At 43.6% G+C, this 23,557-nt stretch overlaps 1 protein-coding gene across 4 annotated transcripts in view; it reads left to right on the top strand.

Moving 5' to 3' along the window:
• Positions 1–23,557, top strand: part of SLC18A1 (solute carrier family 18 member A1) — a 38,287-nt gene that overhangs the window by 6,292 nt on the left and 8,438 nt on the right. For 3 of the 4 annotated variants that reach the window (XM_055296286.2, XM_055296290.2, XM_055296287.2), the window contains 6 exons: positions 2,142–2,225; positions 3,462–3,554; positions 5,093–5,182; positions 5,441–5,484; positions 11,646–11,706; positions 11,789–11,884. In XM_055296286.2, coding sequence (XP_055152261.2) covers positions 2,142–2,225; positions 3,462–3,554; positions 5,093–5,182; positions 5,441–5,484; positions 11,646–11,706; positions 11,789–11,884 — 468 coding nt within the window. The remainder of the gene's footprint in view (positions 1–2,141; positions 2,226–3,461; positions 3,555–5,092; positions 5,183–5,440; positions 5,485–11,645; positions 11,707–11,788; positions 11,885–23,557) is intronic. The other variant, XM_055296289.2, reaches the window with a different exon arrangement.

Here is a 23,557-nt window from a genome sequence, read left to right as displayed (position 1 = left end):
AGAGTGAAATAGTGGCCCATGTAAAGGGTCCAAAGTGAAAAAAATAATTGCTTTGGTCTTCCTAAATAGAATGACCAACTCTCCTGGTTTGCCTAGAATTGATGGGTGTCTTAGTCCACTTAGCATTGCTATAAAGGAATACCCGAGGCTGGGTCATTTATATTAGAAAGAGATTTGTTGGCTCATGGTTCTGCAGGCTCTACAAGAAGCATGACACCATGCTTCTGGTGGCCTTCTGGTGCAGGCTTCAGGAAGCTTCCACTCATGGTGGAAGGTGAAGGGGAGCTGGCTGTGCAAAGATGAGAGAGGAAGCAAGAGAGAGGAGAGGGAGGTGCCAGCCTTTTTATAACCACCAGCTCTTGAGAGAACTGTAGAGTGAGAACTCACTCACCACCTAAGGAAGGACATTAAACTATTCATGAGGGATCCGTCCCCATAACCCAAACACCTTCCACTGGGCCCCATCTCCAACACTGGGGATCAAATTTCAACATGAGATTTGGTGGGGACAAACAACCCATATCCACGCTGTAGTGAGGGGCTTCCCAGGATGTAAGACTTTCTGTTTTTGTGGGGGTATTTTGAGTTTCAGTTTTAAAAACAAGGAAGTTCTGGGCAGACCAAGATGAATGGGTCACTCTATTCTCAAAGGACGTTGGAAGAGTAGACAGAAAAGATTGGAAATAACAAAGTCTGAGAAAAGATGCTGATGGCCAGGAAAGGAGAGACCAAGAATGTGCATCTTTGGGAGACAAGGAGAAGTTCAGTGTGATCATGTCTGCCGGGAAGTAATGGGAGAAGATTAAAAACACAACCAAAGACATCTGTAATGAATGGGCAAAGGGATTACAATTCTTCTGATTCAGACACTTCGAGGAGATTATTCTTACCCTAGGAGACATTATTCTGGAATTGGAGGTGAGACATGTCTGGACTTAACTACCCTGACCACCAGCACCCTCTGATTTAGTTTTGTGTTGCGGGAAGTCAGGGACCCTGAATGGAAGGACCTGCTGAAGCCGTCACAGAAGAACATAAATCATGAAAATTTCATGGACATTTATTAGTTCCCCAAATTAATATTTTTATAATTTCTTACACCTGTCTTTACTGCAATCTCTGAACATAAAATTGTGAAGATTTCATGGACATTTATCACTTCCCCAATTATCAATACTCTTATAATTTCCTATGCCTGTCTTTACTTTAATCTCTTAATCCCATCATCTTCGTAAACTGAGGATGTATGTCGACTCAGAACCCTGTGAGGATTGCGTTAACTGCGCAAATTTTTCGTAAAGCATGTGTGTTTGAACAATATGAGATCTTGGCACCTTGAAGAAAGAACAGTATAACGGAGATGTTCAGGGAACAAGGGAGATAACCATTAGGTCTGACTGCCTGGGAATCTGGCAGTACAGAGCCATATTTCTTTTACTGTTTTGGATGACATATTCCTGTTGGTTCTCAGTTTCATGGGTGTCCATCTTCAACAGACTGACTCTCTTCAAGGGCAATAACTAGATGTTATTTTTATTTTGCCTTTTCTACAGAGTCTAGCAGAGCTGCGCATTCAGTATAATTTAATACATGCTGATTTTGTCTGGTTAAAAGATCGTTTAATATAAGATATAAAAAAGATCTGACTGTATCACAAGATATTATTTTCTACCCGATTCCTATAATTCTCAAAGCACCTACTTACTGTCACTGTACTCCACATGATCCTGTGGGACCAAGCAACGGTAAAGACCAGATCTGGGTGTTGCACATGGAGGATCCAGGAGTATGATCTAAGAACCAGTTTCCAGCCTAGGACACTGAGCTTCATGGACATCCCTCATTTCAGTGGACAGAATGTTGGGTTCTTGGCAAGAGATGTAGAGACTCAGCCTTCCATCTGCTGTGTGGTGACTTGGTTTATACTTCTATGGTTTCTCAGTTTTCTTGCCATTTAAAAAGCAAAACTGAGGAGTGGGAGATTGAAAAGACAACTCAAAAAACAGGGAACAGTCATCATGCTTTATTAAAAACATATGCATCATGACTCATATCTGCAGTATCACAGGCATGTTCTCTGGTGGCTGGGGAAGCAAAAGCAATTTGCTAACTGCAGTTATCTTGCTATTCTCTCTGCCTAGTGTTTGCTTTTTCGGGGACCTATACTCTACTCTTTGTGGCCCGAACCCTTCAAGGCATTGGATCTTCATTTTCATCTGTTGCAGGTAATACTGGCAACTCATCATGCACACACACATGCAGGCATGCACACACACACATCTCTTACTACCTCAGATCTTATATATATATGGAGAAATTAAGGAAAATGTTACCTGGATAGGTAGAAATTGTGATTCAGAAATAAGGGAATTGGGCTGGGCACAGTGGCTCACACCTGTAACCCCTGCACTTTGGGAGGCCGAGGCAGGAGGATAGCTTGATTCTAGGAGTTTGAGACCAACCTGGGCAACCTGGGCAACGTAGTGAGAGCCCTATCTCTATTAAAAAAAAAAGCGGCGGGGGGGGAATAAGTTAGCCAGGCATGTTGGTGTGCACCTGTGGTCCCAGCTACTTGGGAGGCTAAAGTGGGAGGATGGTTTGAGCCTGGGTGGTCAAGGCTGCAGTGAGCCATCATTGTGCCTCTGCACTTCAGCCTGGGTGACAGAGCTAGACCCGAACTCAAAAAAAAAAAAAAAAAGGAATTATAGAGTTTCTAACAGGGTCCATAGATGTCTGAGCCTGACATAACTTCCTCTGCTAATATTCAGATGCAGCTAGCTCAGGTCAGAACAAGCCTCCAGTGAAACCAAGAAGAAGGGCAGGCTTTTATTTAGTGCCACTCAATGGTCCTTTGTCTGTCCCCCTCTTAGTACTTTATAGGAATAATCATGTTAATACTACCGGTAATACCAGCACAGTTTTCAAAGTACTGGTGAATACAATATCTAATGCAATCCTATGAAGTTGGTATTTTATGCCATTTTACCCATGACTATGAAGGCCTGAGAGTCCAGCTGCCGTACAGCACGAGCCCACACTCTCTTCCAGGTCCCCAGTGCTTTCCTGCTGTTCCCTGGGCACCCCGTTAAATAGAATGGTCTCTGTGTGACTAGGTTTTCCTTTCCCTGACCTGCTCTGTAACCCCTCATTTAGGGAAACATGCTAGGAGATGAGAAAATGCTATGAAACATGGTACAATCAGACAATGGATTTTGTATGTTATCCTTCCCGGAGGCCTTGCACTTTCAACAATATTCTGAACAGGAGTGGACAATGTGCGGGCTTGGGGGAATAGGGAGGGCAGTACTTGAAAAATACTATGGGTTAAGTTTTGTAAAACCCCTCAAACTGAAACTCTAGCTAAGATTGTCACTGAAGAGATAACAGGGTGGGACCAAGGGCTCTGAGAGGCGGATAGAAGCCCCCCGGGGAGCCAGCTGCATCTGTCACTCTCTGCGCAGGTCTTGGAATGCTGGCCAGTGTCTACACTGACGACTATGAGAGAGGACGAGCCATGGGAACTGCTCTGGGGGGCCTGGCCTTGGGGTTGCTGGGTAAGTGGCACCAGCTGGAGCTCTGGGTTCAGGACGGTGGGACTCCAGGAAGCAGGTGTTCCCAAGGTGTGGAAGACGAGTATTTTCCTTCCTTCGTTGGCCTCATCCTATTTCAACTGCTTCAGAAATATCACTGAGAAAAAGTGAAATTTCATTCTTCTTAAGAAGCTGGGAAACACATAAAGGTCGGGGAAAGGTCCGGAAGCCCAGCCTGTTGGAGGAAGTGAGTCTCCCCGCGTTAGAGGCCACTACCTCGCCTCGGTTCCCATGCACACACCACCAGAGCATGGCCGCTGCCAGATGCTCTGCTATATCTGTTACAGGCATAATCTCTTTTATTCCTCACTGCCAGGAATGAAAGGAGGAATGATTTTCCCCATTATAGAGATGAAAATAAGAATGGCGAAATCGCCATCCAAGATCACACAGCTAGGAAATGCCACAGCCAAGATACAGACTCCGATTTTCCGGGCTTGGAAACCCAAGCTCCAAACGATAAAGTTACCTTTTCTTTGAGGCTCCTCACTCATGCAACTTAATTGACAAGCTACATATTTTCACTTATTACATGCTAAGCACAGTGCCAGTACTGTAGGGTGGGAAGCCCCAGGCATAGTTCCTGCCTTCTAGGAGCTTACAAGCTCATCGAAAACAAAACACCTGAAATTTCTTCCCCGGCCTATGCCCCACCCTCTAGCCCCATGGGAAGCAGAGGAAACAGAATCCCCGTTATTTGTTAGTATCCATCAACCCAAATGCCCAAGCTAAAACCTGTGCATCTTGAAATCCTCTATCATGTCCCAAATGAATAAGCTCCCAAATGAACAAGCTTGTTAGATTCTCAACAGCCACTCCTGGCTCCTTGTCACTTCTGGGTTAGAATCTGGCAGCATCCTCTCTCTTGTGTACTCTCTCCTTCCACCACGATGCTGCCTGAACAATCTTCCTGAGCCCAGAGCAGGTGGTGTTTCTCCCCTGATGTTTCTCCATGGGTCGCAAGGCCAAGTACATGACTCATCTGCATATACAAGGTTCCTGCATATGCAAGGCTCTACTTTTCTCCTCTCAAATATTCATACTCTGCTAACACCCACTTTCTTCTTTTTCTTCTCCAACTACACACTCTTTTCTGACACCTCTGTGTTCTTCACACAAGCTTCTTCCCCTCCAGATACTCTACACTTGGCAAAGCCCTCGTGGCTGCCTGAACTTCCTGAGACATTGACTGTGCTTTCATTGTATGCAACATTTTACTGTCAAACTTTCACCATGCTTTAATTATTTGTGTCCCTCCCTACACACACACACCCACAGACACACACACACACGTAACACACACACACACACACATTTCCTCCACTGGAAAGTGGGCTTGATGGGGACAGGGATCATGTCTCCATCTCTGAATTCCCAGAGCCTCAGGTGGAGCTTAGCCCCTAGCAGGCCTTCTGCAAATGCTCACGGGGTAAATGTGGACAATTCTCACTGGATAGGACTCACCCTCACCTCTGGAATCTGTGTCTCCTTTGCCTCTCCAGTGGGAGCTCCCTTTGGAAGTGTAATGTATGAGTTTGTTGGGCAGTCTGCACCCTTCCTCATCCTGGCCTTCCTGGCACTACTGGATGGAGGTAAGTCATCATCAGAGCCTCCAGCGGGTGATAGACCAGATGAGGTTGGGAATGCATTATGTTGTGGTGTCAGTCTTCACTAAGAATGAGTGATGTGGACATATTCTGATGGATCAAGGACTGCCCCATTGTAGAAAAGAGAGAAGAAACTCAGGGAGTTAAATTTATACATAATAAGGTGGTAGCACTACAGCTGTTATTGGAGCCCCCAGCTAACCAGTAGGCACGCTGAACTGTCTTGCCTTCTTTCTTTCTCAGCACTCCAGCTTTGCATCCTACAGCCTTCCAAAGTCTCTCCCGAGGTAAGCAGACACAAAGCTCCATTTCTAACAGTTATACAGGATGGCTGAATGCCGGAACCCAGGCATGCCTGCCAAGTGACAAGGACAAAAGTGAAGAGGAATAGAGTCAGGGAAAGTGAGAACTGTGTTTGGATTCCAGGATAGGGTTACATTTCAGGTAGTGTGGGGGATAGTGAGGTATTTGGCTTGATGTTGGACAAAGATGGTGGAAGAGCCTTGTGAAGAATCAAAGAAGCCCTACAGAAAAAAAAAAAATATATATATATATATATTCCACACATATATGGAGTGCATATATGTATATATATTCATGTATATCTGGAGATCTCCATATATATATATGCACACACACGTATAATTATACCTAGGAGATAATGACATTGGGGACTGAGTATTCGGAGCTGTAACATCATCTCAGAGATGAAGGCTGTGGGGGCCACCTAGACAAACTCTTCTCCAATAAAAGACATCCTCTGTGAATATCCCTAACTGTCATTCTGTCACAGTTAATAAATACCAGAGTTGGTACTTGTTTGACTGTAAGCCAAAAATGGCTCTGGAAAATCCATATCCCACTACGAAGGAAAAAAAGTAAGAAAGTGCATCAAGTGTAAAAAAGTTTGATCTAAAGGCCTTGACTTTGCATTCCACAGTTCGTCAAGGTATTCTGGAAGTCATGACACTAGCACCTCATCATTCTTCAGGGCTTTCCACACACCAGGAGCTCAGCTTAGTGCGCCATCTATGCTGCATCTTACACATTCCATGAAATAAGTACAATTTTTAGCCTCACTCTACAGATAATGAAATCGAGGGTGAACAGAGAAGCATCTGAAAGAATTTGAAACTATGACATAATCAATACTTTTAGAGTGCCAATTCCCCCAGGGCAACTAGGAGCCTCCCGCAGTCTGCTGAGATACTCTGCTCTTTACAAACTGGCTTTAGGAGTAGCATGTCTGGGTCCTGGGGAGGGAAGTCATAACCACCACCCATCCAGGACTCCTCAGGGTAAGGAGCACCAAACACCCTCTGCATAGGCTCCCAGGCCTGGAATATGCTTGGGCCCAGCACCCCTCCAGCCCTGGCCTAGGCATAGGGACACTCATCCAGGTGGTTCAGCTACTGTTTTTTATTAACTGTACAGCAGTAGTGAATTACTCAGCAGGTAAATCCAGCTTGAGATTCCAGGAAAGTGAGGCTCCCACAAATATCTACTTTTTTGAGACTGAGTCTTGCTCTGTCACCTAGGCTGGAGCACAGTGGCGTGATCTCAGCTCACTGCAACCTCTGCCTCCTGGGTTCAAGTGATTCTCCTGCCTCAGCCTCCAAGTAGCTGAGATTACAAGCACACGCCACCATGCACAGCTAATTTTTATATTTTTGGTAGAGACGGGATTTCACCATGTTGGCCAGGCTGGTCTCGAACTCCTGAGCTCAAGTGATCCACCCACCTCAGCCTCTCAAATTGCTGGGATTATAGGCATGAGCCACCGCACCCAGCCCATTCTCTCTCTTTCTAACAAACATACCTTATTATGATGATTACTAATGTTTTGAGCCAGTTGACAGTAGATTGACTGTATCATTCCCTTACCCCTTGATACTTTAGAGCATTTTCCCTAAGAACAGGATTATTTCCTTATGTAATGTCAATAGAGCTATCAAATTCAGGAAATTTAACATTGATGTAATACTTTAGTCTAATTTGCCGTGCCTACTCTGATTGTGTCAATTATTCCGATAATGTCTTCCATGGAAGTCTTTTTTTCTCTAGTGCAGAGCCCAGTCCATGATTGTGTAAGACATTTATGCATCACACCTCTCTAGCCTCTTTTAATCTGGAAAAGTGCTCAGCCTTTATCTTTCATGACATTGACATTTGTGAAGACTACAATTATCTATAGGGTATTCCTAAATTTGGTTTGTCTGATGTTTCTTCATGATACCGTAGCCTTCTGAGTGTCATGTCTGGAGGTATTTAATGCCTGTCGCCTCTCAGTGGTGATATCCATTTTGATCACTGGGTCAAGGTGTTGTCTGGGTCTCTTGTGGAGTTATTACTTCTTCACCTTGTAACTAATAAATAACCTGTGGGAGACATTGTAAAGTCATATAAATCTCCTACTCCTCCTTAAATTTCCTTTCTGCCTAGATTTGTTATCCATTGATGGTTCTTGACTGACCCAATCTTTACTATAATGTTTACAAAATACTGTTTTTTCTAGTTCACCAATTCATCCAAATCATCAGTTGGCACTTTGCTGTAAGGAATAGCCATTCCTCCAAGGTAGGCGGATCACTTGAGACCAGGAGTTTGAGACCAGCCTGGCCAACATGGCAAAACCCTGTCTCTACTAAAAGTATAAAAAAATTAGCTAGGCGTGGTGGTACACACTGTAATCACACCTACTTGGGAGGCTGAGGCAGGAGAATCCCTTGAACCTGGGAGGCGGAGGTTGCAGTAAGCCACTGCACTCCAGCCTGGGTGACAAAGTAAGACTCTGTCTCAAAAAAAATACTCTAAAAAACAAAAAAGCAATAGCCATTCCTTTCTTACTCTCTTTATATGTATATATTTATAAATATTTATACCTACTAGGTATGTAATAATTTTATGTACATGTGATTATGTTCACAAAAAACTTAAAAAAATTTATTTATCTGATATTATCAGTGTAGAATCATGGAGTCCTATTTTTGTAGTGCATCACTTTCTTTATTTACTTATTTAATTTTATTTTTGGAGACAGGGCCTCTTTCTGTGACTCAGGCTGGAGTGTAGAGGTGTGATCATGGCTCACTGTAACCTCCAACTCTTGGGTTCGAGTGACCCTCTTGCCTCAGCCTCTTGAGTAGCTGAGACTACATAGGCATGCCACCATACCCAGCTTAACTTTTTATAGAGATGGGGTCTGTGTGTTGCCCAGGCTGGCCTTGACCTCCTGGCCTCCTGTCCTTAATTATTTTGATGCTCAAATTGTCCTAGATTTGACAAGTCAAAGCCCATTAACTGGTTGCTGTGTCATTTTAACATAACTTCATTGCTTTTTGAGTAATGTTTTCCTTTTTGATACAAAAATATGTCCTATGTTCATCTTGTACTTTCCCTGCCTCAGCCCTGAAATCATTTCCCCAAGGAGCCCAGGTTCTTGTTAGTAAGGAGTGGTGTTTAGAAACCAAACTATGGGGCCGGGCGCGGTGGTTCATGCCTGTAATCCCAGCACTTTGGGAGGCCGAGGCAGGTGGATCACGAGGTCAGGAGATCAAGACCATCCTGGCTAACACAGTGAAATCCCGTCTCTACTAAAAATACAAAAAAAATAAGCCAGGCATGGTGGCGGGTGCCTGTAGTCCCAGCTACTCAGGAGGCTGAGGCAGGATAACGGCATGAACCTGGGAGGAGGAGCTTGCAGTGAGCCAAGATCACGCCACTGCACTCCAGCCTGGGCTATAGAGCAAGACTCTGTCTCAAAAAAACAAACAAACAAAAAAAAAAACGAAAACTATGGGCACTCAATGTGCTGCTCTTTGCCATTGGGGTCACCTTGTTTCCCTGCCGTCTTGATGACAGAGCTAATACACACACACGAGTTTGTACTGAGACCTCCACTTCCAGCCCAACTCCACGAGATTTTTCCCTGCTTTCCCCATTCCATACATGTATTCTCCTTCTTTCAAAGTAAGAAATTTGTCTCCCCCTATTATACAAATAGGTAAAATACCTATTATACAAATAGATTAAAAAAAATTACCTACTTGTATAATTCTGTAATACTTACCCATGCCATTACAAAAAACAAAGCTACCAAGAAATATTCAAGACTTTTTCAGTTCTTTTTCTCTTAGACTTAATGAATATAGCCAAATACTGTATCTAGAAATTACCATACTTGCATTAGTCCTTTTTTCCACCTTTAGTGTGATTATATAATGCATGATACATTTGAAATTCATTTGCATCCATTTGTGGGGGGTTTTTTTTTGGCATTTAGTTTTAGTTTTTTTTCTCCTTTCTGGCTAATTATATTAGTCTGTTCAAACTGCCAGAACAAAATACTACAGATTGGGTAGCTTAAACAACACATATTTATTTTCTCATGACTCTGGAGGCTGAACGTCCATGGTCAAGGTACTGTTGAGAGTTGGTTTCTGGTGAGGCCTCTCTTCCTGGCTTGCAGACAGCCACCTTCTCAGGGTGTCCTCACATGGCCTTTACTCAGTGTGCATGCACAGAGGAAGAGAGCCCTGATGTCCCTTCCTCTTTTTAAAAGAAAAACAGTTTTTCAGATTAGAGCCCCCACTCTTATGACCTCATTTAACCTTAATTACCTCCCTAAAGATAATGTCTCCAAACCACAGTCATATTAGGTTAGGACTTCAACATACTAATTTGACTAAGCTGGGGGGACTCCATTCAGCCCATAACAGTAAAATAATTTTATTTTTTTAATATATAGGACATTACCACCTAAAAGTCAAAATTATTCAAAAAGGTGTACTCAGAAAGTGTCAATCCCTCCAGTCTTTCTAATCCTCCCCATCCCACATCCCTACCACTCGTAGGTAACCAATTTTAATGCTTTCTGGTTTGTCTTTCCTGTGTCTTAGTGTTTTTTCCTCAAAATGAATCGCTTATGTGTTTTCTTGTTTTTCCCTTTTCTATTACATGAAAGGCAGCACACTGTGTATTCTTTTTTTTGCATTCTCCTTTTTTTCTCAATAATATGTCCTGAAAATTACTCTATTAGTTCACAGAATCTTTCCTTATTATTTTCCACCTGTGTGGTATATATATATATATATACACACACATATATATGTATATATGTACACATATATATATACATATATATACATATATATACATATATACATATACATACATATATATACATATATACATATACATACACATATATATACACATGTATGTACACACATATATATATACACATGTATGTACACACATATATATACACACACACACACAAATTGTGTATGTGTACACAATGGTACACAATTGTGTGTGCGCCATATTTTATTCTATCTCCTATGTTTAGGTAGTTTTCAGTATTTTGTAGTTATAAATAGTGCTGCAATTTGCATGAGTGCATTTTTATAATGTTTGCATTAATCTTTAGAGTCAACTCCTAGAAGTACTGTTGGGTCAAAGGGTTTATTGGACTTTTAAATGTATATTTTAATGATTTACATCAGTTTCTTTACTTTGAATAATAATTGGGTAAGAGAATGATCTTTTTAGTTTTAGGATCTCTAAATTAATCAATCCACTATTGTGTGTATGCAGAGAGGGTTATCATACCAAAATGATCAAATCTATTACAAGACAGAATATATTAAACACCACGAAGGATTAGGACATAGTGTTCAGGATGTTTGAAAGACAGAGAAGCCCCAGCTACTGAGTCAGGGAGCACTCTGGAAAAGAAGGAGCCATTTAAGCTTGACTTTAAAGAGTGGGTAGAACATGGAACTATGGAGAAGCTAAGGACATGTAGTTTAGGCAAAGGCAGTAATGATGGCTGAGGGACTGCTGGGATGCATGGAAAGAGGGTGGGGTGACCAAGTTTAGATGAGAGTGTGTCCTGATGAGAGCGGGTCCTGGATGTTTAGGCTGTATTTTAACCCTGCTTCTTCTACCTTAGTTCAGTGTGGCTCAAAATGATCAGAATGAAGAATTCAGAAAGCTTGAGAGGCTTTCTGAGTTACGGCTTCTGTGCTTGCTATTGGGATTCAGTGCTCTGCCTGTGGTTCTCCCAGGACAAATATTAGTACCAGGGAGATGTAGTGGAAACCAGGAGTCCAGACATCTATTGTCCAACCCTGACCTTGCTACCAATCCACTCTGACCTTGTTGATGGTCACGTGAAGGCAGGAATCATGGCTGGAATATGTTGCTTCTCTATCTGTGACTGTTACCATGCCTACCTTGCACACAGGAGGGGTCCTGCCTCCAGCTCCCTCTGTGGCATCAGACAAGTCACTTTCTCCCCCTGGACTGGGGTTCCTGGTCTCCGCAGTAAAGGAGCTGCTATAGATGGTCTCTAAGCCCATAATTGCACCTTCTCAGATTCTGTGAAAATAGGAGAGATGTATGCACTGTACAAATGGACATTTTTTGTTATCCATGTTCTCAGAGTGCCAAGGGGACTCCACTCTTTATGCTTCTCAAAGACCCTTATATCCTGGTGGCTGCAGGTAAGCTGGCGATGACCTCCCATTGGGCGGGGAGAGTCTGGGCTTCAAGCAGCCATGGCTGCTCACAGAATGGTCTCCCCAGGGTCCATCTGCTTTGCCAACATGGGAGTGGCCATCCTGGAGCCCACACTGCCCATCTGGATGATGCAGACCATGTGCTCCCCCAAGTGGCAGCTGGGTAAGTGACCTCAGCCTCCCGCTCAGGGCCTGGCAGGAGGAGGTGGGTGCCATGAGTCCTTTAGTTCAGTGTCACACAGGGACAACATGCTTCTTTGTAGAATGACCTCCCATGTCCACACCAATGAATCAAGCCCAAGCGGGTGTGCAGTCCCTCAGAGAAGCAGTCTGAGAAAGGGTTGGGTGGGAAAGGATGAAAGGGGCAATGGAGAGGTCACATACCTAGCTGTGTAGTAGGATGATTAATCATTTCCAGTCCAAAGATTCAGGTTTTGGTTTCAGCTCCTTTGATTTTCTATGAAAACTTGTGCAAATGCCTTAAACTCTCTGGGCATCACTTTTCTCATTGCTAAAATGAGCATCAAAATACTATCTAGTTCAAGAGAAATTGGATGAATAAATGACATATGAGGTGAAAATGCTTTGTACCCTGTACAATATTAATGTGCACCATTACCATCCACATTCTTCTCCCTTCAGCTCCTCATCCTCAAGACCACCCTTTGGTTATCTTTTTTACCTCTAAAAAGGGGCTTATGTAGCACTCACTTAGGAAAAGCTATGGGCCCAGGAGAGAGGGGTCCAGCTTCCTTTGTTCATGCAGAGACTTAGAGAGGAGTTTGGGGAGGAGGATCTAGCCCTTCCCAGGAACCCTGAGGAAAGAGGACAGGGAAGGCTACATGCAAATTGCTCCATCACTGCAGGGAGGAGAGGCTTACGGGGCCAGAGGGGAAGCTGATAAGAACCTGATATAGTTCAGCATGCAATAAAAAGCACTAAATCTAATTTTGGGGGGGACAATTCTAAGCAAGACTCCCAGCTGCACTCCTAGTGCCAAATTGAATTTTTATGGGTTGTGAGTGCTTTTGACCATGACGATTAATTGAGTTAGTCGGTGTTCAGTGCAGATAATTCATCGCCTGTCCTAAGGCTCTGGCCACTCGGAGTCTCCATACTGGTGAGCAGCTACAACACAGAGTAGCTCCTCCCAGCAGCCTAGGGACCATTCTCAGTTGCCAGTTACCAATTACTCAGTTACCAGTCACTCAGTTACCGCTATCTTTTACAGCTTCCTCAATGCTATCTGGTCTGTGAAGTCTGACATCAAAGGTTGTCCAACAACTACATCAGAATCACCTAGAGAGCTTGTTAAAACTCTGATTGCTGGGAGACAGCAATTCAGTCAAAACAAGTTTTCAGCCCTAGTAAGTTTGCAGGTGATGCTAATATAGCTGGTCAGTGATCACACCTGGAAAATCGCTGCTGTACATGAAGAGCATCCCTCAAGGGTGTTGGGAGCAACAAAGGAGTCCATGCTTTTGAAAGTAATGTGTAGTCTGCCTCTGAGTGCTTGCTGTGTGGCCCGCCATATGCTAGGTAGCATCACCAAGGGGAAGAAATAGCCCAGGTCCACCTGGGTTTGAATCCTGACCACGTCACTTACTGATTGCGGCCTTGGATAAGTTATTTAACCTCTTTGACCTCTGATATGGTGTGAATGTGTCCCCCAAAATTTATGTGTTGCAAATTGAATCCCCAACGCAACAGTCTTGAGAAGTGGGAGCTTCGAGAGATGATGAGATCATGGGAGCACCCTCATGAATGGATTAAGGCCATTATCATGGGAGTGAGTTTGTTATATTAAAAGGGGAGTTCAGCTCCCTTTATCTCTCTCTCGTGTGTGCTCTCTCTCCATGTGACACCCTTTGGCCATGTTATGATCCAGCAACCAGGAACTCCCTAGATGGCCAAAAAGATGCTAAAGACTTGCCCTTGAACTTCTTAGCCTCCAGAACCCTGAGCCAAATAAATCTCTTTTCTTGATAAATCATGCACTCTGGTATTCTGCTATATTATAGCAGCAGAAAATGGACTAAGACAGAAAATGTGTACTGAGAAACAGGGCTGCTGCTATAACAAATACTTGAAAATATGGAAGCTTTGGAACTGGAAAATTGGTAGAGGCTGGAATAATTTGGAGGAGCAGGCTAGAAAGAGCCTGTATTGCTGTGGTTAAGGCATTAAGGGTGATTCTGGTGAGGGCTCAGAAGAAGAGGAGAGCTGTAGAGAAAGTCTGAATCTTTTTAGACATTGGTTAAGAGTTTGTGACCAGAATGTTGATAGAAATATGGACAGCAAAGGTCATTCTGACAAGGTCTCAGATAGAAATGAGCAACAAGGTATTGGACACTAAAGTCTATCTTTGTTATACAGTTACAAAAAACTTGGCAGACTTGTATCCATAACCTAGGACTTTATGGAATGAAGAACTTAGAGGCAATAAACTAAGATATCTGGCAGAAGAAACATCTAAGCAGCAAAGCTTCAGGCTGCTGTGTGGCTGTCTTAACTGCATATATAGTGACATGTGAGAGCAAAGAAATGACTTAAAGGTGAAATTTATGATTAAAAGAGAAGCAAAACAGAAAGACTTGGAAAATTTGCTGCCTGGCCTTGGAAAGAAAGAAAAGGCGTCTTTAGGAAAGCACACCAAGAGTGTGGCCAAGCAACCTAAACTGATTCGTATGGATAAAAGGGAGCCAGGTACCATTTATTAAGACTGTGGGAGAAAGACCCCAAAGGCATTTTAGAGACCTTTGGAGCTGTGTCTCCCATAACTGGCCCAGAGATATAGGAGGGCAGAATGGTTTGGGAATAAGCCTGGGGCACCCTCCATGGGCTCACTGCCCAGGACCACCTTGGGACTCTGCTCTCTGCGTTTCAGTGCAATGCCCCTCGACTGTGCCAGCCATGGCTCAAGTGGGCCCAGATGTGGCCTGGCCTCCCAATCTGGAGGGTGCAAGTGGTAAGCCTTGCCGGTGTCTATGTGGTGCAAATTTTGCACATGCACAGAACGCAAGAGCTATGGGTGCATTACTTCTTCCACCTAAATTTCAAAAGATGTCATGCACAGCCACTTCCAAGATCACAGAACTGTAGAGGCACCAGCATGGTGGCCTGTAAGCACAAGATTCCAACCCATGATTGCTGCTGGGTGGACTGAGCCCAGAAAGACCACAGGGGTGGGGCTGCCTGATGCCTTAGGGGTCCAAACTCCTCTCCAGTGTGCCCAGGGTTTTGGACATGGAGTCAAAGGCAATTATTCTCCAGGTTTAAGACTGGAGAATTGTTTTCCATTTTGGGTTCTGGACTTTCATGGGACCTGTTACCCCTTTCTTCTTCCCTGTTGCTTGCTTTTGAAATGAGAATGTCTATTCTATCTTTGTTCCATCATTATTTTTGAAAGTAGATAAATTATCCCTTGGTATCCATAGGAGACTGGTTCTAGGACTCCTCACGGATACCAAACTCCAAGGAAGTTCAAGTCCCTTACATAAAATGGCATTGTATTTGCATATAATCTAGACACATCCTTCCATGTACTAGAATCCTCTCTCGATGACTGGTAACACCTAATGCAATGGAAATGCCATGTAAATAGTCGTTATACTGTATTGTTTCCTTGTTTGTATTATTTTTATCTTTGTATTGTTATTTTTATTTTTTTTTCCTCAAATAATTTTGATCTGTGGTTGGCTCAATCCAAGGATGTGAAACCTGCAAATACAAAGGGCCAAATATAATTTGTTTTGATTTCACAGTCTCGCAGCTGGAGGGAATTTGCCTCAGGATTAATCGTACTTCGAATCTCACCCATATCTAATTTAGACAAGACTCTGGATTTTGGACTTTTGAGTTTATATTGGAACCACTTAAGACTTCTGAAACTATTGGGATGGATTGAATGCATTTTGCATTGTGAGAAGGACACGAATTTTGGAGGCCAGGGGTAGAATGCTATGTCCTCCAAAATTTGTGTGTTGGAAACTTAATCCCCAATACAACAGTGTTGAGAAGTGGAACCTTTACTAGGTGATGAAGTCCTAGGGGCACCACCTTTATGAATAGATTAAAGCAATTATCATAGGAGTGGGTTAGTTACAAAAGGGGGGAGTTTGGTCCCTTTTTCCTTTCTCTCTCAGATGCACTTTCTCCATGTGATACCCTTCGGCTGTATTATGACCCAACAAGAAATCCCTCACCAGATGGCCAAGCAGATGCTGGTGCCATGCACTTGCACCTCCCAGCTTCCAGCACTGTGATCCAAATACATCTTTTTTTTTTTTATGAATTACCCAATCTGTGGTAATATGTTACAGCAGCAAAAATAAAACAGACTAAGACCAACTCCAGTTTTTTAATTTGTAAAAATGTAGATATTTTTCAGAGTCATTTTCATCTGGAATCCTAAATGGATTAGCCCAGTGTGTGGAATACAGGACACTATCAGTAAATAAAAAATTATTTGTACAATTTTAGTTTAAACCATTTTGATAGTCACAAAATGTGTAATCCCTCACCCCTTAGAGATTCACTGTGAAAAACAGATGTTTTTTCATGCAGGGGTCATGTATCTATAAATACATATTCTGGAGCACCTATTTTGCACAAAATGCCACTAAAATGTAAGCTATAATCAGATCCTAAAGAACAAGCAACATGGATTGAGAAAAATCTAATTAAGGAGATTTTACACCACTTAAAATGATGTCAAGGAGGTGTATCTAGGAGGCTGTAGGCTACGTAGAGGTGCTTACTTCCACATACTAGATAAACAATTGAGTAGTTTTAATATTTTTAAGCAATTAAATATAAACGAATGGGTTCAGTTTGCAACAGATTGCCACCTGTCCAGATAGCCTACACAAATACACTAAGGTGTGCTTACTTCTACTCCATAGAAGAGAATATTAAAAGCAAACAAGTTGTCAGCCAATAACTGGTCGATTGTTGACTTTTAATTTAATTGTAATTGCCATGGTATTTTTTGTTAGCCTGCACTGTTTTTTTCTAGGTACAGAGAGGGATTAAAAGGGCTGGTGAGATCCACACAAACTCACTCTGCTGATCTCAAGCAGTCCCTTATACCAGAGCCATCTGTGCTACCACACTGGGGATGTGGCATAGTGGAAACACCTGGAGTTAGAGTAAGATGGCCTGGACTCAAGTCCTGACATGTCACTCATGAGTTATAATGATAATAATCAAGACCAGTGCTTGTAGGGCCCTTACTCTGTGACAGGCACTATGCAAAATGCTTGATATGCACTATTTCGTTTAAACCTCACAACTGGCCTGTCTGGTAGAAATTATGATTATCCCCATATTTCAGAGATTTCTTTTCTTTTTTTTTTTTTTTGCAGCTGCAAGATTTAATAGAGTGAAAACAGAGCTACCACATAATGGGAGGGGGCCCAAAGGGGATTGCCACTGCTGGCTGGAATGCCTATCATTATATTCCGATCATTGTACCTCCCTCTGTGCTCTCAGGTGATAGATAATTTGATTATTTCTTTGCCTCCTGCTTTTAGCCTAATTGGTATTTTAGTGAGCTCTCTTTACTATGTGATTGGTCAGGTGTGAGCTGAGTTACTAGCCCCTTGTTTAAAGGTGGGTGTGGTCACCTTCCCCAGCTAGGCTTAGGAATTCCTAGTTGGCCTAAGAAATCCAGCTAGTCCTGTCTCTCAGTACCCCTTCTCAACAGGAAAACCCAAGTGCTGTTGGGGAGGTTAGCCAATGACCGCTCTAACTGCTTCCTGCTGAACTGGGGCATAGTAGGGGTCATGCAGTTGAGAGTTCCTTGGGAGGGGTGCTTTCAATGTCATCAACATTGGAGCATGGGCTAGCAGGCCAGTCCAGAGGTCTGTGGTAGATCTTAGTCACAGACTGCATCTGGGGCTCCATTTGAAGAACCATTTATAGTTTTACGGCTTCAATTCTGGAAGAGACAAACTTAACAAGGAGGTTAAAGATACAGAGATTGAAATGTATAGCCTAAAGTGGAGGGGGAGGCACATCCAACAGTTAGTAGGATTTTGGCCAAGGTTTCATCGAGCCTAGTGAGGGTGGTATTAAATAGGCTTACCAGGCTAGTACGGTTACAGAGGGTCTTCAAAGGCATACAAGAATTGACAGTCAGGATGTACAGGGATGTAGAAAAAGGCATCCTTAAGGTCCAGGACTGTCAGCCACTCTGCTTCCTCTGGTATTTGGGAAAGCAGAGTATAAGGGTTTGGTACAGCTTGGTATAGAGGGACAATAGCCTCATTGATAATCCTGAGATCTTGCACTAACCTGCACTGTCTGCTGGGTTTCTGTACTCCTAAAATTGGAGGACTGCAGGGGCTGTTGCATAGTTTTACTAGGCCTTGGGCTTTTAGGTCCTTAACAATCTTTTGGAGTCCTTGTTGGGCCTCGGGTCTAAGGGGTACTGCGTTTGGTAGGGAAAGGAGGTGGAATCCTTCAGTTTAACTTGGATGGGATGAGCATTCTTCGCTCGTCCATATTGTCCTTCTGTTGCTCAGACTTCAGGAATAATTCCTTCCTCAAGCAGGGCACAACAAACAGGTGTTCCTTCTCTTATGCTCAGGTGTATAATGGCCCCTGCTTTTGCGAGAATGTCTCTCCCTAACAAAGGAGTGGGGCTTTCAGGCATAATTAGAAAGGCATGTGAAAAGAGCAAAGTTCCCCAGTCACAACTTAGTGGCTGGGAGAAGTATCTAGTGACTGCCTGTCCTAGGACCTCTCAGATAGTGACGAATCTGGAGGACAGTTGTCAGGGACAGGAGAATAAGACTGAGAAGGCTGCACTAGTGTCCAGGAGACAGTTAACCTCCTGGCCCTCAAAGGTCAAGCATACCCAGGGCTCTGTGAGGGTGATGGCATGGGCTGGCGCTTGCCCCGGGCACCCTCAGTCCTGCTGCTGGATTATCTGGTTAGTGGCTTCTGACTCAGAGGACCTTCATCCCCTGGGGCGGTGGACCTTCCAGTGATTCTCTTGACATAAGGGGCATGGACGAGAGGGTGGCTTATTTCTATTCGGACAATCTTTTCTAAAGCGCCCTTGTAGACCACACTAGAAGCAAGCCCTATTAGGCATTTGATTTGCCCAGGCTTTCCGTATTCCAGAGCCTCCAAAGTCCATTTGCCTAAGGGCTATGGCTAAAAAGGTGGCCTTCTTTTTATCCCGTTTGTCCCATTCCACCTGCTCCTTCTGATCTCTATTATAAAAAGCTGAGGTTGCCAAGTTCAATAGGGTTTCTAAGTTTTGTTCTGGGCCTAAGGTGGACTTTTGAAGTTTGTTTCTAATGTCTGCAGCTGACTGAGTGATAAACTTATCCTTTAAGATTAGTTGGCCTTCAATAGAGTCAGGTGACAGAGAGGTATGCTTCTTCAATTCCTCCCTTAGTCTCTCCAGAAAGGCAGTAGGATTTTCTTCCTTTCCCTGTGTTATAGTGGACATCATTGAGTAATTCATAGACTTCTTCCTAGTTTTCCTTAGTCCTTCTAGCACGCAAGTTAGCAAATGTCTGCGGCACCAATCTCCATGTTCTGATTCTGTGTCCCAACGAGGGTCTACACTGGGAACTGCCTGCTGGCCTGTGGGGAATTGTTCTTTTTCCTCTGTTGTCATCCTATCATTGACCTGACTGAGATACCAGAGATCACCAAACTCTCAGGCTGCAATTATGGCTGCACTTCTTTCATTTGGGGTTAGTGTCTGATCTAGCAGGAACATTATATCTCTCCAGAATACTTCTTAGGGGCGTTTTTGCCTTGGGGAAAACGTTTCCCATCTGAAAAAAGAATATGAGGATGCCAGCACCCCTAGTCATTTTCCGATGAGCATTAGTCCTAGAGTGTCCTCTATGGTCCTAATGCTTATTCCTTTCCAGGGTGTGTAACCACCTATGGACCTCTGCTTACCGGATTAGTTATGCTCACTGATGTAGCAGTCTTGCACCTGTTTTCCCGCCTTTTTTGACCACAAAGAAAGGAGTCTGGGCTGCTGGATTCTGGTGGTCTGTTACCAGCATGCCCAACATTGCCTTTGCGATCAAGGGTGAGTTTTAGAGCTTGGCTGGGCAACCCAGTTGCTCCATCAAGAAACATCCCCATAAACAACAATTATTATGCAAATTCATTTCAGAGAGGGTGTAGGTAACCCCTTGAGTCAGGATTGAGATAGAGTTTTTGCCCACTAGGGCCTTTGTCCTTCTTTTCCTTTGTAGGAATATGCCCTAATTATTGATCTTAAGCTTTTTGTTGCCCCAGATTAAGTCCTTTTGGGTACGAAATATGAGAGATGGATCCCATTTATCCTATGTGCCTTTCTCCTACAACAAGGAGAGCCAGGAGAAAAAGATGGGCTTGCTGGTTTTGTAAGTACTTTAAGGCTTGGCTGAATGCAAACAGCTCGCACGTTTGAGCAGACCAGTTATTAGGCAATTTTTCTAACTCTGCTTCTACAAGAGTTTGCTTATCAATTACTGAATACCCATTACAGTTTTTTCCCTCGATCACCCGGGAGGAACCATCTATCCTCCTGTCCTGAAGGGGATACCTTCTAAGTCTGGTCGGACCTTTGTATGGTAATTAAGGTTAAAATCCCCTGTTAGGAAATTGGCTGGGTTAAGGGAATTTTCAGTGGTTAATGTTAAATCAACTTTTTTTTTTTCTTAACAGAATAGCCCCATACTTTAAGATTTTTTAGTGAGTAAGCTACCTTTTTTTTTTGACTTAGGATAGTTCTGAACTGGTGAGATGTGCTCACAATGAGGTTTCCTCTAAAAGTTATTTTTCTACTTTCTTCTGTTAGCAAAGCAGTTGCCACTACAGATTGAATGCATTTGGGCCATCCCTTTAATTTACTCAATTTGCTTTCTTACTGATATATTATGTTGTCACAGGCCCAGTTCCAGTTGTTAAAGTACTGGGTCTTCAGTTCTAAGGCCCTCACCAAGGAACTGAGGCTTGGAGATTGTATTGCACAGTGTGGGTAAGCTGGGTAGAAATTGGGGGAGGAGTGTACTTACACAATGGCAGAGCAATCCTCCTAGCCATTTACAAACTTGGGGCCCTGGCAAGGGTGCTGGGGAACGGGTCTCGCATAACTGCCCATGTTGAGAGCTGTATACCTAAATTTGGAGGGACACCAGGGGCAAGACTCCCTGGGTTCATAGCCTTGGTGCCTAAGGACACAGTGTAGAGCTTCCTTAGATCCCCTTTGGAGACACAACTTGCTCTAATACTTGGCAGAGGAAGTGAAAGTCTGAAGCATTAGTACCTAGGAGGCAGGGATTGGAGCAAGTAAATTCAGAGGTAAAGAGAATTCTGGGGCTATACTTTCAAGAAAGTCATGGTTGGGACCCAGGAGGTATGGGTCAGAAGAAGAGGTAGGGGCACACACATGGGCAACTAACTATAGAGACTCTCAATCGATCAATGCCTGGAGTTTGGGATGCCAGCTTTCTGCCTCTAGTTGGCCCTCAGCTTCCCCCAGGAAAATTGTGAAAGCAGAAGCTGGTTCCAGGCAGACCAATGCTCCCAACCTAGAAGGATTGGGTGTGGTTAGAAAGCCTTTTCCCAGAAAGCCTCACAGCTGAGTCTTAAGTCCAGCAGCCACACTAATCGTTTTTAACTGGCCGACGGGTGCTCAGTATTTTCCTCTGATTCTAAGGAAGGATAGGACAGAATAGCAAACAAAAGTGATCTGATATTACTCACCACTTTGGAGAAGCCCTGTATTGGCCACCAGGTGTTACTGGCGGGCCTTTGTTCTTAGAGCTCCCAAGATGGGGTGGGCCACTCCCAAGATGGTGGCAAGCCTTTTGTTCTCTGACCTGGGGCTCTTGGCCTCACGGATTCCAAGGAATGGAACCTTGGGCCATGTGGTGAGTGCTACAGCTCTATTAGAAGCCATGGGTCTTGGAAGAGAACCGTGGAATGCAGTGACTAGCATTCAGCTGGATTAGGATGAATCTGGGCACTTAGGTGCACAGTAACAATGGCAAGCCTCTAGCCCAATCAGGAGTGGCAATGGGTGCCTCACTGGATCAGAAGCACAGTGGACAGCCTGCCAGATCCGGAGGGGTGGAAGTCAATGGCGGGTCTGTGATGGCAGCTTTCAGCAGTGGTGGATGGTGAGTGAAAGCTCAGCTTGAGCCAGAACAAACACAGACCAGAAGAGTGTGCAGTTGCAAGATTTAATAGAGTGAAAACAGAGCTCCCAAAGGGGGTTGCCCTCAGAGATTTCTTGATCTGACCCAGTTTCCCAATGCTCTTTCAAATCCTGGACTTGTCGTCAGCAAGCATCCTATGCCCTCGTCCTTTTCTCTGAACATGTCTTTCATCTTCTTGCCCTACTGAGACCCAGATGTTTTCTGTGAACATTGTTTTCCTGCAGCATCTAGATGGAAGTTCATGTTCCACACCTTGCTTTCCTTTGCTGCTTCCGAGTCATTTCTTCTTTGTCCTCCTTCAAAGACCTCAGCTCCTTTGAATATCATGTTGTTAGATTACACCACCCAACCCTTCTTTGTTGCAAACATCTAGTGACCTCTTAGTTGTCCCTCCTCATTCATTAAAGCTGTCAACATCTGGTCCATGTTCTTTTCACCTCTACTCCTGTCACCATTTTTGGTGACTTCAATATCCAGGTGGATAACTGTGGATCTTGGCCTCCTAATTTTTTAATCTACTCTTTTGCAATGATCCTTTCCTCCTTTTCACCTTAACCAATTTAATCCTATTTATGCCCTCACTTTGTGTATTAGTTCATTTTTCATGGCTATAAAGGAATATCTGAGGCTGGGTAATTTACAAAGAAAAGAGATTTATTTGGTTTATGGTTCTACATGCTGTACAAGAAACCTGGCACCAGCATCTGCCTCTGGTGAGGGCCTCAGGAGGCCCAGCTCTTTTAACAACCAGCTCTTGTGTGAATTTACAGAGCAAGAAGTCACTCATTACCGTGAGGATGGGGACAGCACCACACCATTCATGAGGGATTCATTCCCATGACTCAAACATCTCCCACTCAGCCCCACCTTTAACACTGGAGATGAAGTTATAACATGAGATTTCAAGGGGACAAATATCCAAGCAATATCACCTTGACATCAGTATTAATTATATTTCCTCTGAAATCTCAATTCCAAACAATCCAGTTCTCATCTTACATATTCCCTTCTCAGGTGTTCTAATAGTCCCATATCAACAATTTTGGACCAAACTGGGATCACCAATTCACTGTCCTCAGTAATTTTTCTTCCATCACTACTCCTGTCCTCACTTCTTTTTTTTTTTTTTTTTTTTTGCGACAGAGTCTTGCTCTGTTTCCTAGGCTGGAGTGCAGTGGCTCGCTGCAAGCTCTGCCTCCCGGGTTCATGCCATTCTCCTGCTTCAGCCTCCTGAGTAGCTGGTACTACAGGTGCCCACCACCATGCCTGGCTAATTTTTTGTATTTTTAGTAGAGTTGGAGTTTCACCGTGTTAGCTAGGATGGTCTCGATCTCCTGACCTTGTGTTGGGATTACAGGCGTGAGCCACAGCACCCAGCCTGTCCTCACTTCTTTCTTTCTTCAACTTGGATTCAATGGCCCATCATGGATGTCACTCTTCTGAAACTCCTCACTCCCTCTGGGCTTGTCACTTGCCAAAAACTTCACTCTAGCTAAGCTATCTTGTTGCCTACTCCTTGTCTGTAACTGAGCCATGGCATGGAGCTGCAAAAAAATGCACAACCAGGCTGTTGATCTCACCTTGTACTTATGGCCACAAATCTAAAGTGGATTTCACACTGTCTAACAATCTTTCTATAAGTCCCTAGTTAT

The sequence above is a fragment of the Symphalangus syndactylus genome, chromosome 10, assembly GCF_028878055.3.
Source record: "Symphalangus syndactylus isolate Jambi chromosome 10, NHGRI_mSymSyn1-v2.1_pri, whole genome shotgun sequence".
Taxonomy (NCBI): Eukaryota; Metazoa; Chordata; class Mammalia; order Primates; family Hylobatidae; genus Symphalangus; species Symphalangus syndactylus.
Note: the sequence above shows the minus strand (reverse complement) of the source record. Positions and strands in the feature narration are given on the sequence as shown.